The sequence below is a fragment of the Scyliorhinus canicula genome, chromosome 21 (genome assembly GCF_902713615.1).
Source record: "Scyliorhinus canicula chromosome 21, sScyCan1.1, whole genome shotgun sequence".
Lineage (NCBI taxonomy): Eukaryota > Metazoa > Chordata > Chondrichthyes > Carcharhiniformes > Scyliorhinidae > Scyliorhinus > Scyliorhinus canicula.
Window position 1 is genome coordinate 14,794,055 of NC_052166.1, and position 17,074 is coordinate 14,811,128.

At 52.6% G+C, this 17,074-nt stretch overlaps 1 protein-coding gene across 2 annotated transcripts in view; it reads left to right on the forward strand.

The window, feature by feature from the left end:
• The first annotated feature begins 489 nt into the window (after positions 1 to 489).
• Positions 490 to 17,074, forward strand: part of LOC119955461 (rab-like protein 6) — a 143,434-nt gene continuing 126,849 nt past the window's right edge. For both annotated transcript variants that reach the window (XM_038781656.1, XM_038781657.1), the window contains exons 1-3: positions 490 to 728; positions 7,138 to 7,272; positions 12,798 to 12,845. In XM_038781656.1, coding sequence (XP_038637584.1) covers positions 599 to 728; positions 7,138 to 7,272; positions 12,798 to 12,845 — 313 coding nt within the window. In that variant the 5' untranslated portion in view covers positions 490 to 598. The remainder of the gene's footprint in view (positions 729 to 7,137; positions 7,273 to 12,797; positions 12,846 to 17,074) is intronic.

Genomic DNA, 17,074 nt, shown 5'->3' on the forward strand with positions numbered 1-17,074 from the left:
GTACAGCACGGGGTTAGATACAGAGTAAAGCTCCCTCTACACTGTCCCCATCAAACACTCCCAGGACAGGTACAGCACGGGGTTAGATACAGAGTAAAGCTCCCTCTACACTGTCCCCATCAAACACTCCCAGGACAGGTACAGCATGGGGTTAGATACAGAGTAAAGCTCCCTCTACACTGTCCCCATCAAACACTCCCAGGACAGATATAGCACGGGGTTAGGTACAGAGTAAAGCACCCTCTGTTCTGTTGAATGAAGTTCTCGAAACACAAGTCTTACATTGTGTGTTTTTTCATGTACGGAATGATCTGTTTGGACTGTCCGGAGAACAACGTATAACGCGGTGCACGTGAAATCCAATCCTGAGGCCCAAATGAAGAATTTCTACCCTTAGGTCAGCAGGTGGCGCAGGCGCAGTGAGACGCAGCGGGCGGCGCAGGCGCAGTGCGAGGTAGCAATCGGCGCAGACGCAGTGAGAAGCAGCAGTCGGCGCAGGCGCGGTGCTTTCCCCGGAGCCGGGCCCTGCCGGGTTGATGTTTTGGCTGCTTTTTCGCCTTGTCCGCGCGCCTGAGTCGAGCCCGCTCCCTGTGGCGACATGTTTTCGGCATTGAAGAAGCTGGTGGGCACGGAGCAGGTCCCGGGCAGGGAGAAGATCATCCCGGCGGGGCTCCAAAGCATGAACCAGAGCCTGCAGCGGAGATTCGCCAAGGGAGTGCAGTACAACAGTGAGTATAACCAGGGGCAAGGTTGATGGAGCGGAGGGTGAGGAGCAAAGGGCAAGGGTGATGGGGCTGAGGGTGAGGGGCAAAGGGCAAGGGTGATGGGGCTGAGGGTGAGGGGCAAAGGGCAAGGGTGATGGGGATGAGGGCAAAGGTGAGGGCAGAGGGTAAGGATGATGGGGCAGAGGGTAAGGGTGATGGGGACTGAGGGCACAGGTGATGGGGCAGGGCGCAAGGGTGATGGGGCAGTGCGGAAGGGTGATGGGGCAGTGCGCAAGGGTGAGGGGACAGGGCGCAAGGGTGATGGAGGCAGAGGGTACGGGTGATGGGGCAGAGGGTAAGGGTGATGGGGCAGGAGGGCAGTGTGATGGGGCAGGGGGCAAAGGTGATCGGGTCAAGGGGAAAGGGAATTGGGAGAAATGGACAGTGTGGTTGGGACAAAGCATGTCAGCTGGGGACAACGGACTCCCATTCTTCGGCCTGGCAACAGTCTGACACTGATGAGAATGATTGTGGTACTGTGGCAAGGTAGAGACCTGACAGCAGGGATTCAAACATGGCAGTTCCTGGAAAATTGGGCACGGAGGTGGGACAGTGGTTAGCACTTTTGCCTCACAGTGCCAGGGACCCGGGTTCAATTCCGCCCTTGGGTCACTGTCTGTGTGGCGTTTGCACATTCTGCTCGTGTCTGTGTGGGTTTCCTCCAGATGCTCCAGTTTCCTCCCACAGTCCAAAGATGTGGAGATTAGGTGGATTGACCATTCTAAGTTGTCCCTTAGTGTCCAAAGGTTAGCTGGGGTTACAGGGATGGGGCGGGGGAGTGGACCCAAGTAGGGAACTCTTTCAGAGGGTCGATGCTGACTCGATGGGCTGAATGACCTGCTGCACTGTAGAGAGTCTATGGAATTGAGAGGTGACTACACATTAGTAATAATAATAATCTTTATTGTCACAAGTAGGCATACATTAACACAAGTTACTGTGAAAAGCCCCTAGTCGCCACACTCCGGCATCTGTTCGGGTACACTGAGGGAGAATTCAGAATGTCCAAATTACCTAACAGCACGTCTTTCGGGACTTGTGGGAGGAAACCGGAGCACCCGGAGGAAACCACACAGACACGGGGAGAACATGCAGACTCCACACAGACAGTGACCCAGCGGGGAAACGAACCTGGGACCCTGGAGCTGTGAAGCAACAATGCTAACCACTGTGCTATCGTGCCAATGATACCCTGTGTGACTGTGACAAAGATAAACCTTCCTCCCCATCCTCCTCAACATGCCGACTACCTTTGACCACAGCATCCTCCTCCAACACCCCTCCAATGTTGTCTAGCTGGGTGGCACTGTGCTGACCCTCTTTCAATTCTTATCCAATCATAGCCGGAGAATCCTTACAGTGCCGTCTTCCTCCTCTACCACATGGTAACGTCTGGTGTCCCCAATGAACTGTTGTTGGCCACCTGTTTCTTATCTGTATCTTGCCTCTCGGTGAGATCATTTGAAGATGTGGTGTTATTTTTTACCTGAACACTGATGGCTGCCTTTCGCCCTTTTCGATCCATCGATTGTCCTGGAATTGTTGTCACTGCCTGTCTGACATTGTCATGCATGAGGAGAAGTTTCATCCTGCTAAATTCTGAGAAGATGGAAGCCATTGCCTTTAGTCCCTCCCACAAACTCTGTTCAAGATGACCAACTGCCTCATTTCCTCAACAACCGTCTGAGCCTGAAGCAGACTGCTCACACAACCTTAATGTCACGGTTGATTCCAAGATGAGCTCCTGTCCACATATCCATAAAGACGATCTAGCCTATTTGCACCTCCCAATAGCATCACCAACTCTCCCCTGTCTCAGGCCAACCATTGCTCAAACCCTCATTTATTCTTTTTCTATCTGCAGGCTTGACCATTCCATCACACTCCTGGTCAACCCCTGTAAACACCCAAACCTCTGCTACCCATGACCTTACTCCCACCAAGTCCTTATCCTCTCACTTTCCCTGTTCTCGCTGACCTACATTCACTCCCAGTTCAGCAATATCTCGGTTTTAAAATTCCAACCTTGTTTTAAAACCTTCCTTGGACTTGCTTCCTCCCGATCACTGGTATCTCCTCCAACCCTCCACAATGCCTGACCATCCCCAATTCTCAATTGTAACTGCGCCCCCTGCTCTGAAATTCTCTCGCTCTCCCTCCCTACCTCGCTCTCCTCCTCCAAAACAACACCTCAAGATTGCCTCTTTGATTAAGCTTTTACTCATCTCACCCAACGTCACTTTCCATGGCTTTGTGTCAAATTTACAAGAAAATCCTCCACTGAAGAACCTTGAATCTTGTATTTTTTCAAAGATGCTACATAAATGCAGGCTGTTGTTGCGTACAGGTCTCTTAGTGCATAACCCTGGGATACAGTACTGGTGGGGACGGGTCTGTCACTGTATAACACTGGGGTACAGTACTGGTGGGGACAGGTCTGTCACTGTATAACACGGGTACAGTACTGGCGGGGACAGGTCTGTCACTGTATAACACGGATACAGTACGGGAGGGAACAGGTCTGTCACTGTATAATACTGGGGTACAGTATTGGTGGGGACAGGTCTGTCACTGTATAACACTGGGGTACAGTACTGGTGGGGACAGGTCTGTCACTGTATAACACTGGGGTACAGTACTGGTGGGGACAGGTCTGTCACTGTATAAACTGAGGTACAGGGGACAGGTCTGTCACTGTATAATACTGGGGTACAGTACTGGTGGGGACAGGTCTGTCACGAATATACTGGGGCACAGTATTGGTGGGGACAGGTCTGTCACTATAACACTGGGGTACAGTACTGGTGGGGACAGGACTGTCACTGTATAACACTGGGGTACAGTATTGGTGGGGACAGGTCTGTCTCTGTATAACACTGAGCTACAGTACTGGTGGGGACAGATCTGTCACTGGATAACACTGGGGTACAATACTGGTGGGACGGGTCTGTCACTGTATAACAGTGGGATACGGTACTGGTGGGGACAGGTCTGTCACTGTATAACACAGGAGTACAGTACTGGTGGGGACGGGTCTGTCACTGTATAACACTGGGATACAGTACTGGTGGGGACGGGTCTGTCGCTGTATAACACTGCGGTACAGTACTGGTGGGGATGGGTCTGTCTCTGTATAACACTGGGGTACAGTACTGGTGGGGACGGGTCTGTCACTGTTTAACACTGGGGTACAGTACTGGTGGGGACGGGTCTGTCACTGTATAACACTGGGGTACAGTACTGGTGGGGACAGGTCTGTCACTGCATAACACTGGGATACAGTACTGGTGGGGACGGGTCTGTCACTGTATAACACTGGGGTACAGTACTGGTGGGGACGGGTCTGTCACTGTATAACACTGGGGTACAGTACTAGTGGGGACGATCTGTCACTGTATAACACTGGGGTACAGTACTGGTGGGGACGGGTCTGTCACTGTATAACACTGGGGTACAGTACTGGTGGGGACGGGTCTGTCACTGTATAACACTGTGATGCAGAATTGGTGCAGGCAGGTCTGTCACTGGAGTATTGGTGGGCTCCATGTTTCAAGAAGGCGATTCACCAACTCTTTCTCAAGAGGTAATTGAGCATGAGCCAAGTTCGTCATGCCCCATGAAATAATACTTTTTAAAAGTTAGCGGCAATGATTTAGAAAGTTCAGATGCAATGCCTGCCTGCAGACACTGAGCTGTGTCGATGTCCCTCAATCCCAGGCAGTAACACTCCGACACAATTCGTGAACGATCCCGAAGAATTGGAGTGAATCTGAGTCGGGGGGCTGCAGTTTGCTGCATTGCAGATACTACTCTTATCTTCACCAGTGCCAAATTCCACATCTGAAGGATTGTCTTCAGTCCATGCCTCAACCAATGCGCAGCAATTAATTTAATAAACACACTTGCTCTGATTGCTGAGTTAGTACAGCATTCTGAAGGTGACTGGCAGCACAAAGCCTTGATCAGCAGTCTGTGAGTGGACTTGCACAACTGACACATCACAAAGAGCGAGATCGGACACAATATCCCGGACTGTAGAGATGGAAGATCCAGTGACAGTCCTGTCCCCATCAGTACTGTACCCCAGTGTTATACAGTGACAGACCCGTCCCCACCAGTACTGTACCCCAGTGTTATACAGTGACAGACCCGTCCCCACCAGTACTGTACCCCAGTGTTATACAGTGACAGACCGTCCCCACCAGTACTGTACCCCAGTGTTATACAGAGACAGACCTGTCCCCACCAGTACTGTACCCGTGTTATACAGAGACAGACCCGTCCCCACCAGTACTGTACCCCAGTGTTATACAGAGACAGACCCGTCCCCACCAGTACTGTACCCCAGTGTTATACAGTGACAGACCTGTCCCCACCAGTACTGTACCCCAGTGTTATACAGTGACAGACCTGTCCCCACCAGTACTGTACCCCAGTGTTATACAGTGACAGACCTGGTCCCACCAGTACTGTACCCCAGTGTTATACAGTGACAGACCCAGCCCCACCAGTACTATACCCCAGTGTTATACAGTGACAGACCCGTCCCCACCAGTACTGTACCCCAATGTTATACAGAGACAGACCTGTCCCCACCAGTACTGTACCCCAGTGTTATACAGTGACAGACCCATCCCCACCAGTACTGTACCCCAGTGTTATACAGAGACAGACCTGTCCCCACCAGTACTGTACCCCAGTGTTATACAGTGACAGACCCGTCCCCACCAGTATTGTACCCCAGTATGTATGTGTGGGCTGCACGGTAGCACAGTGCTTAGCACTGTTGCTTCACAACGCCGGGGCCCAGGTACGATTCCTGGCTTGGGTCACAGTTTATGCGGAGTCTGCACTTCCCCTGCCATCGCAGCCTCCCCCTGCCCTCCCCGCCTCCTCCAACCCGCCACGCCTCCCCGCCTCCTCCTGCCCGCCACGCCTCCCCGCCTCCTCCTGCCCGCCACGCCTCCCCGCCTCCTCCAACCCGCCACGCCTCCCCGCCTCCTCCTGCCCGCCACGCCTCCCCGCCTCCTCCTGCCCGCCACGCCTCCCCGCCTCCTCCTGCCCGCCACGCCTCCCCGCCTCCTCCTGCCCGCCACGCCTCCCCGCCTCCTCCTGCCCGCCACGCCTCCCCACCTCCTCTTGCTCGCCACGCCTCCTCCTGCCCTCCCCGCCTCCTCTTGCCCTCCCCGCCTCCTCCTGCCCTCCCCGCCTCCTCCTGCCCTCCCCGCCTCCTCCTGCCCTCCCCGCCTCCTCCTGCCCTCCCCGCCTCCTCCTGCCCTCCCCGCCTCCCCCTGCCCTCCCCGCCTCCCCCTGCCCTCCCCGCCTCCCCCTGCCCTCCCCGCCTCCCCCTGCCCTCCCCGCCTCCCCCTGCCCTCCCCGCCTCCCCCTGCCCTCCCCGCCTCCCCCTGCCCTCCCCGCCTCCCCCTGCCCTCCCCGCCTCCCCCTGCCCTCCCCGCCTCCCCCTGCCCTCCCCGCCTCCCCCTGCCCTCCCCGCCTCCCCCTGCCCTCCCCGCCTCCCCCTGCCCTCCCCGCCTCCCCCTGCCCTCCCCGCCTCCCCCTGCCCTCCCCGCCTCCCCCTGCCCTCCCCGCCACCCCCTGCCCTCCCCGCCACCCCCTGCCCTCCCCGCCACCCCCTGCCCTCCCCGCCTCCCCTGCCCTCCCCTGCCCTCCCCGCCGCCCCCTGCCCTCCCCGCCGCCCCCTGCCCTCCCCGCCGCCCCCTGCCCTCCCCGCCTCCCCCTGCCCTCCCCGCCTCCCCCTGCCCTCCCCGCCTCCTGCCCTCCCCGCCTCTCCCGTCCCTCCCAGCATCCCCGCCGCCTCCTGCCTCCCCGCCTCCTCCTGCCTCCCCCTGCCCTCCCCGCCCCCTCCTGCCCTCCCCGCCTCCTCCTGCCTCCCCCTGCCCTCCCCGCCTCTACCTCAACCCTGCCCTCCCCACCTACCCCTGCCCATCCCGCCTCTGCGTCCATCCTGCCCTCCCCGCCTCCTTCTGCCCTCCCCGCACATCCCTTCCCCCGGCCCTCCGCGCCTCCTCCTGCCCTCCCCGCACATCCCTTCCCCCGGCCCTCCCCATGCTCGAACAATTTTTATTCACATCCCCTCCCAGCAGCTTGTGTGTTTATGTTTGAATTGTGCCCAGTTCCTACTGATTCTAAATGGGGACAAGTTGTCCATTATCAGCATCTGATTGGTCAATGATCAAACTGTGTGATTGGTCAGAGATTCCCAATGATCAATCCCATTGCGCTGCTTCTCCATTATGATTTGCTCCGATTGGCTGTGACATTCCGTGGGGCAGAGTGTGGGAAACCAGGCGTGCAATAACTGGCCAATTGCATTTTTGTAACAAGTTAGTGATTTTTACATTTTATTTCTCAGTGAAAATTCTGATTCGAGGAGATAGAAACACAGGAAAGACAACACTATGGCACAGACTGCAGGGAAAGAAGTTTGTGGAACAATACATTCCAACTCAGGAGATCCAGGTCACCAGCATTCACTGGAGCTATAAAAGTAAGTTCTAAGAACAGCAATTATTAAAAGTTGATTTAAAAACCTCCCTGTCAGATTTGGAAATACGCAGCCGACCAGCCAGCGTCTGCGGAGAGAACAGAATGGTTCAGCTGAAAACCTTTGTCAGGGGTTTTCGGCAGTCAATCGTTTGTGCTTTATACTAATATGGCATTTGAATCCGGGAGGTTGAATAAACCCACGTGCAGCGATAGCTCTGTCTTCTCGATTTCTGTTTGAGATCATAAAGCAGTATCTGGATATCAGTGTCTTTGGTGTAATGCGCAGGAGTGTGCCTCCCCCATCATACTGGGATCAAATGTTGCTGAGACCAGTGAATTGACATCAGTGTCAATACAGAGAGTAAATCTCCCTCTACACTGTCCCCATTACACCCTCCTAGGACAGGTACAGCATGGGGTTAGATACAGAGTAAAGCTCCCTCTGCACTGTCCCCATCAAACACTCCCAGGACAGGTACAGCACGGGGTTAGATACAGAGTAAAGCTCCCTCTACACTGTCCCCATCAAACACTCCCAGGACAGGTACAGCACAGGGTTAGATACAAAGTAAAGCTCCCTCTACACTGTCCCCCATCAAACACTCCCAGGACAGGTACAGCACGGGGTTAGAGACAGAGTAACGCTCCCTCTACACTGTCCCCATCAAACACTCCCAGGACAGGTCCAGCACGGGGTTAGATACAGAGTAAAGCTCCCTCTGCACTGTCCCCATCAAACACTCCCAGGACAGGTACAGCACGGGGTTAGATACAGATTAAAGCTCCCTCTACACTGCCCCCATCAAACACTCCCAGGACAGGTACAGCACGGGGTTAGATACAGAGTAAATCTCCCTCTACACTGTCCCCATTAAACTCCCAGGACAGGTACAGCACGGGGTTAGATACAGAGTAAAGCTCCCTCTACACTGTCCCCATCAAACACTCCCAGGACAGGTACAGCACGGGGTTACATACAGAGTAAAGCTCCCTCTACACTGTCCCCATCAAACACTCCCAGGACAGGTACAGCACGGGGTTAGATACAGAGTAAATCTCCCTCTACACTGTCCCCATCAAACACTCCCAGGACAGGTACAGCACGGGGTTAGATACAGAGTAAAGCTCCCTCTACACTGTCCCCATCAAACACTCCCAAGACAGAGACAGCACAGGGTTAGATACAGAGTAAAGCTCCCTCTACACTGTCCCCATCAAACACAGCACGGGGTTAGAGACAGAGTAACGCTCCCTCTACACTGTCCCCATCAAACACTCCCAGGTCTCGTGTAGAATAAGTTAGATTGAGAGTAAAGTTCCCAATTTTGGTAAATCTGAGGGTAGTGGCTCAAAGGTGTATAAGCTGTCGGCTGGCTCAGTAAATGACCCGTTGCAAATGATGCATAATTCTGTTGTTGAACATAGCATTACAGAAAATGATTAGTCATGGTAAATCATTCCAAATATTATGATGTATTACTTCCACTCCAATAGAATGATCCATTTTCATTAGGCTTTTGCAAACACAGTGAATCTCAGTTGGAACACACATACAGATACTTTACGATTCCTGCTTAGAAATTGATTGGTGAAATGTTGCATGCACAAGCAATAATTTGAGTAAATGGTCGTCAGTGCCAGATATCGATGCTGTTTAGTTGACAACAGCATTGCTGTATTTCAGTTAATGGAAATATTCTAACAACCCACTTATTTTTGCCTCTCACTGGCCACTGGTGCCAACAAGTCTACGACATCGGTTGTACATTAAGCTGCTTCAAAATTCATTAGATCCTTTGATTTTCTTTTTGCAACAGTTATTCTTGCTTGCGATCCCAAACATCAAGAAGAATTAAATTGCACTTAGCCCCCTGAGTAAACAGTCCCATATTTTATTCTTAAGTTAACTTGACATAATAGCACAGCCTCTACTGGCCTTGGGTCCTTGAACTGGGTGAGGGGGCATCAGGGTGCCACTCTGAAGAGCTGTCCAACCAGGGGAGGAAGTAAACAAGAGAGGAGAACGAAGCTGAATCGATGATCTTGATTGCAATGTTCGAGGACAGCAACTGAACCCATGAACAGTGATTATTGTGCCAGGATTACTGCCCTCCACATTCACTTTATCCACTGCTGCTATTGTTTTCTAACTGAACACAAGTCTTTTCATCACTTACTGAAGCAATTACCAAAAGTGAGAGGAATTCATTGATTTTTTTCTGTAAAAACGTCAGCTTTGTTTGCAGCAAACTAGTTACCCACAGTACGCTGAATGTTGTGGTGTTCCAGCTATTTAGAGCCCGGGGCTCGGAAACTCTGTGCCCCGGGGCTCGGTCCCCGCGTCCCCGGGGCTCGATCACTCTGTGCCCGGGGCTCGATCCCTCTGTGCCCCGCGTGCCCGGGGCTCGGTCCCCGTGTGCCCGGGGCTCGGACCCCGCGTGCCCGGGGCTTGGTCACTCTGTGCCCCGGTGCTCGGTCACCCTGTGCCTTGTTTGCCCGGGGCTCGGTCACTCTGTGCCCCGCGTGCCCGGGGCTCGGTCCCCGCTTGCCCGGGGCTCGGTTACTCTGTGCCCCGCGTGCCCGGGCCTCGGTCACTCTGTGCCCCGTGTGCCCGGGGCTCGGTCACTGTGCCCGCGTGCCCGGGGCTCGATCACTCTGTGCCCCACGTGCCCGGGGCTCGGTCCCCGCGTGCCCGGGGCTCGGTCCCCGCGTGCCCGGGGCTCGGTCACTCTGTGCCCCGCGTGCCCGGGGCTCGGTCACTCTGTGTCCCGCGTGCCCGGGGCTCGGTCACTCTGTGCCCTGTTTGCCCGGGGCTCGGTCACTCTGTGCCCCGCGTGCCCGGGGCTCGGTCACTCTGTGCCCGGGGCTCGGTCACTCTGTGCCCGGGGCTCGGTCCCTCTGTGCCCCGCGTGCCCGGGGCTCTGTCACTCTGTGCCCGGGGCTCTGTCACTCTGTGCCCGGGGCTCTGTCACTCTGTGCCCGGGGCTCTGTCACTCTGTGCCCGGGGCTCTGTCACTCTGTGCCCGGGGCTCGGTCACTCTGTGCCCGGGGCTCGGTCGCTCTGTGCCCGGGCTCGGTCGCTCTGTGCCCGGGGCTCGGTCGCTCTGTGCCCGGGGCTCGGTCGCTCTGTGCCCGGGGCTCGGTCGCTCTGTGCCCGGGGCTCGGTCGCTCTGTGCCCGGGGCTCGGTCGCTCTGTGCCCGGGGCTCGGTCGCTCTGTGCCCGGGGCTCGGTCGCTCTGTGCCCGGGGCTCGGTCGCTCTGTGCCCGGGGCTCGGTCGCTCTGTGCCCGGGGCTCGGTCGCTCTGTGCCCGGGGCTCGGTCGCTCTGTGCCCGGGGCTCGGGCGCTCTGTGCCCGGGGCTCGGTCGCTCTGTGCCCGGGGCTCGGTCGCTCTGTGCCCGGGGCTCGGTCGCTCTGTGCCCGGGGCTCGGTCGCTCTGTGCCCGGGGCTCGGTCACTCTGTGCCCCGCGTGCCCGGGGCTCGGTCACTCTGTGCCCCGCGTGCCCGGGGCTCGGTCACTCTGTGCCCCGCGTGCCCGGGGCTCGGTCCCCGCGTGCCCGGGGCTCGGTCACTCTATGCCCCGCGTGCCCGGGGCTCGGTCACTCTGCGCCCCGCGTGCCCGGGGCTCGGTCACTCTGCGCCCCGCGTGCCCGGGACTCGGTCACTCTGCGCCCCGCGTGCCCGGGACTCGGTCACTCTGCACCCCGCGTGCCCGGGGCTCGGTCACTCTGCGTCCCGCGTGCCCGGGGCTCGGTCACTCTGTGCCCGGGGCTCGGTGCCCGCGGTCCCTGTAGTTTATGCGGTGCGTGTCCAGGGCTCGTTTGCTCTTTGTCCTTATTCACCGCACTCTGTGTGTCATATCCATGTATTCCACACCTTGTCTTGTGTATTTCTCATTGTTTTTCTTCCTGTCTGATTTGCAAATGCTTCCTTCTCCAGTACAGTTCAGCACACCTTATTCCTCTTTTCGCTTTCTATATGCTGCTGCCCAACCCCCTGTAAATGTACTTAAACCTTCTCTAACCACACTACTGACACTCCCAACAAGATTCCCATTCTTGTTGATTTGGAAACTCTTGCCCTAGAACTAGTCCCAATGCTCTGACAGTCTGAGGCCCCCCTGCTGCATCATGCTTGAAGATACACACTGATCTTCCTTACCTTTGTATCTGTACTCTGGCTGGCACAGGACAGTCGAAATGATTCAGAGATAACTGCCTTTGAGATCTTACCTTTTAACTTCCTCTGTAGCTGCTGAACATCTGACCTCAAAACCTGCTCCATATGTTGTGGTACTGAAACTTGCCACAACTTCTGGATCACTCTGTTCCCCCTTGAAAGGGTTCCTCCTCTTCATTTCTTTATTTCCCCTTTCTTTTATTTTTGCCGTTATTTTTTTTGACCCTTAGATGATTGCTAGACATTCATCTTTAAGTCAAGCAGCAGAGAGGAGTGAGGCATTCAGAAGTTACAGGAGAGAACACTGCTGCTTTAGAACAGGGAGACCTTAGACTTGCCGGCACCAGAGAGAGAGAGAATGGGTGAAACTCGGTTCAAATGATTGGCTGGTGTTCAGTGAATTGGCTGAAAGGCTGTATTTCATTATTGGACAGCCAAGGCCAGACTTTGGGTATTTTTCGAAGAATTATTGGTTAATTCACTTACGTTGCAATTCTGGGTCAAGTGGGGCTGGAATTGACTGCGCAGTCGCCCGTGGTGTCGTCACACCCTGCAGAATATTCTGCATCCTATCCATATTCTCCTTTCCCTGGTATCGGAGAATTAACACACCCTGTGGGCTTCACAATGACAGTTACAGACAAGCCTGCCTACCCCACTAACGATGGAATTCCCCACCATAACTGCATTTCTGTGCTTTGCTGTTACAATCCCTTGGCCTTTTGGAGTGACGGTCTGAACTGCCCTCCTTTTGAGGTGTCTTCATTCCTAGCAAGTCTCCAATGCTGAGTACCTGTTTGAGGGTGGCACACTCCCCGAAGGCTCCTGTACTTCCCACCTCTTTCTGATCTCCCGGGTGGCCATCCAGCTACTAACCTGACCCCTCTCTGCCTGTGGAGTGACCACCTCCTGGAACGTGTAATACAGGAAACCCATCCTTTGAGATATCCCACATTGATTCTCGCTGCCCCATAAGGTCAGAGATCCTGAGCTTTGAGTTCAAGCAGTTGGAGGCACTAGCTGCACAGGTGATTATCAAAGACATATCAAGCGGCCTGAAGTTCCCACAAGTTGCAGGACTTGCAAATAACAGATCTCAGCTGCCCATCCATGATCTAAAAAGTTTTATTCCATCTGCAGTCTATCCCCCAGCTCCATTCTAGTTAAATCTCCAGTTGGACTCTCAGCTCCTGCTCTGTTTAGTTCTCAGTCCCATCTTTTTGAAGCTTCAGTCCTGATTCTCTATTCCTGCAGGTTTTAAATAACGGCCACTGAGGCAGCTGTAAAGTCCCTGAAATTTCCGCTTCTTCAGCTAACTCCTGCAAATTCTATCTTGTGTTTTATTGCAGCGACTGATGATATTGTGAAGGTGGAGGTGTGGGACATCGTGGATAAAGGTAATTTCTCTTTTCAACCATTAACGGTTGAAGATCCATTTCATTGTTCTCCTGTGCATAGATTTTTACTGAGTATAATAATCCTCTAGAGGTTTTTGGATCGAAGCGTACATTAAATTGTTGTTCTGTGGAGATGTTTGTCTCTTAACCCCTGTCTCACATTGTTCCTGCAGTCAACCCTCCTTACTATCTAAATGTGATGATTCTTCTTCAACCCATTGTGCCTGAGTTAGCGCTTTGTCAAGCTTTGTTATTTAATTAGTCTCGCTCTCCCGCTCTTTGGTCATATCCTACAAATTCCTCCTTTACAAAAATGTATCCAATTCCCTTTGGAAGTTATTATTGAAGCTGTTTCCACTACGGTTGCACTGCTGTCTCACAGCATCAGGGACCGAGGTTCAATTCCAGCCTTGGGTCAGTGCCTGTGTGGAGTTTGCACTCTCTCCCTGTGTCTGTGTGGGTTTCCTCCGGGTGCTCCGATATCCTCCCACAGTCCAAAGATATGCAGGTTAGGTGGATTGGTCATGCTAAATATGTGCAAGTTAGGTGGGGTTATTGGGTTACGGGGTACGGTGGGGTAGTGTGCCTAGGCTCCTTCAGGGGGGTCGGTGCACACTCGATGGGCCGAATAGCCTCCTTCTGCACTTATCGGGATTCTATAATTGGAACAACTTGCTGTTGCTACAATCCCAGCTGATGTTACTTCTGGACAAGTCAGATCGCAGATTGGAACCCGACTTGACAGACACTAACTTGGATTTTTGTTGGAAATGTGGAGGGAGGCAGTTGAACAGAGTCACAGAGTCTGCTGATGTACTTTCAACAAAATAAAACATTAATGAAACAAGAAAAGATTAACTATATTGTTCTGCTCCTTCACCCCACCTATACCTTCATAGACATATACCCTTTTGTCCGGATTATGCACTTTACAAAATCTATCTTGTACTCTGTAAGTGCACAGTCCATGCAAACCAATAGGAGAAATGTGGTCAGACACACCACACTCTGAAACCAAGTGGCAGATGCCACCCAAAAACTTTGACAGATTTCTTGTCCATTTCCCCGAGATGCTTGTCACACTGTGAGCCAATTGGTCTCATTGGAACTGTGCTCGGAAAATACATGTTTTGGTATCTTCTCCCAAGTGAGGCCTTCTCTCGGATGTCTTCACCAATGATCCAGGCTTTCAACCTCTCTCCTGATGCTGCGCTGCCCTGGAGTGTAACATGCATTCAAGTTTCGCCTTCCACGCAATCTCTACGATACCCAGCCATGCCAACAGAACACCACTGCTTCACAGGCCCAACAGTTACCAACCTTTGGGTCCCCTTCGATCTTTGTCTTCTCGCAGGTCCGCGTTATTCCAGGTCTATACCTTTAACTTGGAGCCTCTGCTCCTCACTCTTAACCGGGTTTTTACCAGAAGTCTAGTTGGTCTTCTTGGAACCTCCTTCTGCCCCTCACCCTGTTTTTGGGTTTGTTCTGTTTTTTTTTTAGTTTGCAGCCTGCTCTCTGCAGTCTCCCTTCATGTCCTGCTGCTGAGAGACTTCAAATATTCTCTGCTCCTCCGAGCAAAGGCACCAACGGTACCTCACACTACTTTCTGTTACCAGGCAACCAATTTTTTAATACGCTGTGTTTGCTTTAGCGTCATAACTCCTCATTAAAATGCAGGCATCTTTTTAAAGTGAAATGAAAATTGCAGTTTTCTGCAGAAATGGAAGTTAAACTTAAACTTAATGCTATAACTTATGCCCAACACCTACAAATATAAATGACCTAAAACTGTACCTATTCCTTAACATTTCATTTTTAAAATCCTCATGTTGTCTCTGGTTCTTAAATCTGTGGTCTCTATTTATCGACCCTCATTCCACTGAAACTGTTTCTTCCCATTTACTCATAGAAACATAGAGTCGTACAGCACAAAAAAGGCCCTTCAACCCACCGAGTCTTTACTGACAAAACTACACTAATTCTTCACTAATCCCACTTTCCATGTTAAGTGCTCATCCACATACCTTTTAAAGGTCGTGAGGTTTCCTGCCTCTACTACCTTCCCAGGCAGTGCATTCCTGACTCCCACCACCCTCTGGGTGAAAATAATTTTCCACAAGTCTCATCTAAACTTCTTGCCCCTCATCTTAAAATTATGCTCCTCATTACTGACCCTTCAACTAAGAGGAACAGCTGCTTCCTATCTGCACTGTCTATACATAATCTTATAGTAACAGGTTAAAGTCCAACAGGTTTGTTTCAAATACTAGCTTTCGGAGCACTGCTCCTTCCTCGGGTGAATGATGCGATATGTTCCAGAAACATATATATATAGACAAATTCAAAGATGCCAGACAATGCTTAGAATGCGAGCATTTGCAGGTAATCAAGTCTTTACAGATCCAGAGATAGGGGTAACCCCAGGTTAGAGAGCTGTGAATTGTCTCAAGCTAGGACAGTTGGTAGGATTTCACACGCCCAGGCCAGATGGTGGGGGATGAATGTAATGCGACATGAATCCCAGGTCCCGGTTGAGGCCGCACTCATGTGTGCGGAACTTGGCTATAAGTTTGTGCTCGGCGATTTTGCGTTGTCGCATGTCCTGAAGGGTGCCTTGGAGAACGCTTACCCGGAGATCAGAGGCTGAATGCCCTTGACTGCGGAAGTGTTCCCTGACTGGAAGGGAACATTCAAAGAACAAAGAAAAGTACAGCACAGGAACAGGCCCTTTGGCCCTTCAAACCCGTGCCGACCATGCTGCCCGTCGAAACTAAAATCTTGTACACTTTCTGGGTCCGTATCCCTCTATTCCCATCCTATTCATGTATTTGTCCAGATGCCCCTGAAACGTCACTATCGCCCCTGCTTCCACCACCTCCTCCAGCAGCGACTTCCAGGCTCCCACTACCCTCTGTGTAAAAAACTTGCCTCGTACATCTCCTCTAAACCTTGCCCCTCGCACCTTAAACCTATGCCCCCTAGTAATTGACCCCTCTACCCTGGGGAAAAGCCTCTGAGTATTCACTCTGTCTGTGCCCCTCATAATTTTGTAGACCTCTATCAGGTCGCCCCTCCGGATTAAACTCCATTTGCCATCTCTCCGCCCAATTCTCCAAACGATCTAAATCCTGCTGTATCCTCTGACAGTCCTCATCGCTATCCGCAATTCCACCAACCTTAGTGTCGTCTGAAAACTTACTAATCAGACCAGTTACATTTTCCTCCAAATCATTTATTTATACTATGAACAGTAAAGGTCTCAGCACTGATCCCGCGGAACACCACTAGTCACAGCCCTCCAATTAGAAAAGCACCCTTCCATTGCTACTCTCTGCCTTCTATGACCGAGCCAGTTCTGTATCCACCTTGCCAGCTCACCCCTGATCCCGTGTGACTTCACCTTTTGTACCAGTCTACCATGAGAGACCTTGTCAAAGGCCTTACTGAAGTCCATATAGACAAAATCCACTGCCCTACCTGCATCAATCATCTTTGTGACCTCTTCAAAAAGCTCTATTAAGTTAGTGAGACACAACCTCCCCTTCACAAAACCATGCTGCCTCTCACTAAGACGTCCATTTGCTTCCAAATGGGAGTAGATCCTGTCTCGAAGAATTCTCTCCAGTAATTTCCCTACCACTGACGTAAGGCTCATCGGCCTGTAGTTCTCTGGATTATCCTTGCTACCCTTCTTAAACAAAGGAACAACATTGGCTATTCTCCAGTCCTCCGGGACATCACCTGAAGACAGTGAGGATCCAAAGATTTCTGTCAAGGCCTCAGCAATTTCCTCTCTAGCCTCCTTCAGTATTCTGGGGTAGATCCCATCAGGTCCTGGGGGTCTTATCTACCTTAATATTTTTCAAGATGCCCAACACCTCGTCTTTTTGGATCTCAATGTGACCCGGGCTATCAACACGCCCTTCTCCAGACTCAACATCCACCAATTCCTTCTCCTTGGTCAATACTAATACAAAGTATTTAGTACCTCGCCCATTTCCTCTGGCTCCACACATAGATTCCCTTGCCTATCCTTCAGTGGGCCAACCCTTTCTCTGGCTTTTATGTATGTGTAAAAAGCCTTGGGATTTTCCTTAACCCTATTTGCCAATGACTTTTCATGACCCCTTCTAGCCCTCCTGACTCCTTGCTTAAGTTCCTTCCTACTTTCCTTATATTCCACACAGGCTTCGTCTGTTCCCAGCCTTCTAGCCCTGACAAATGCCTCC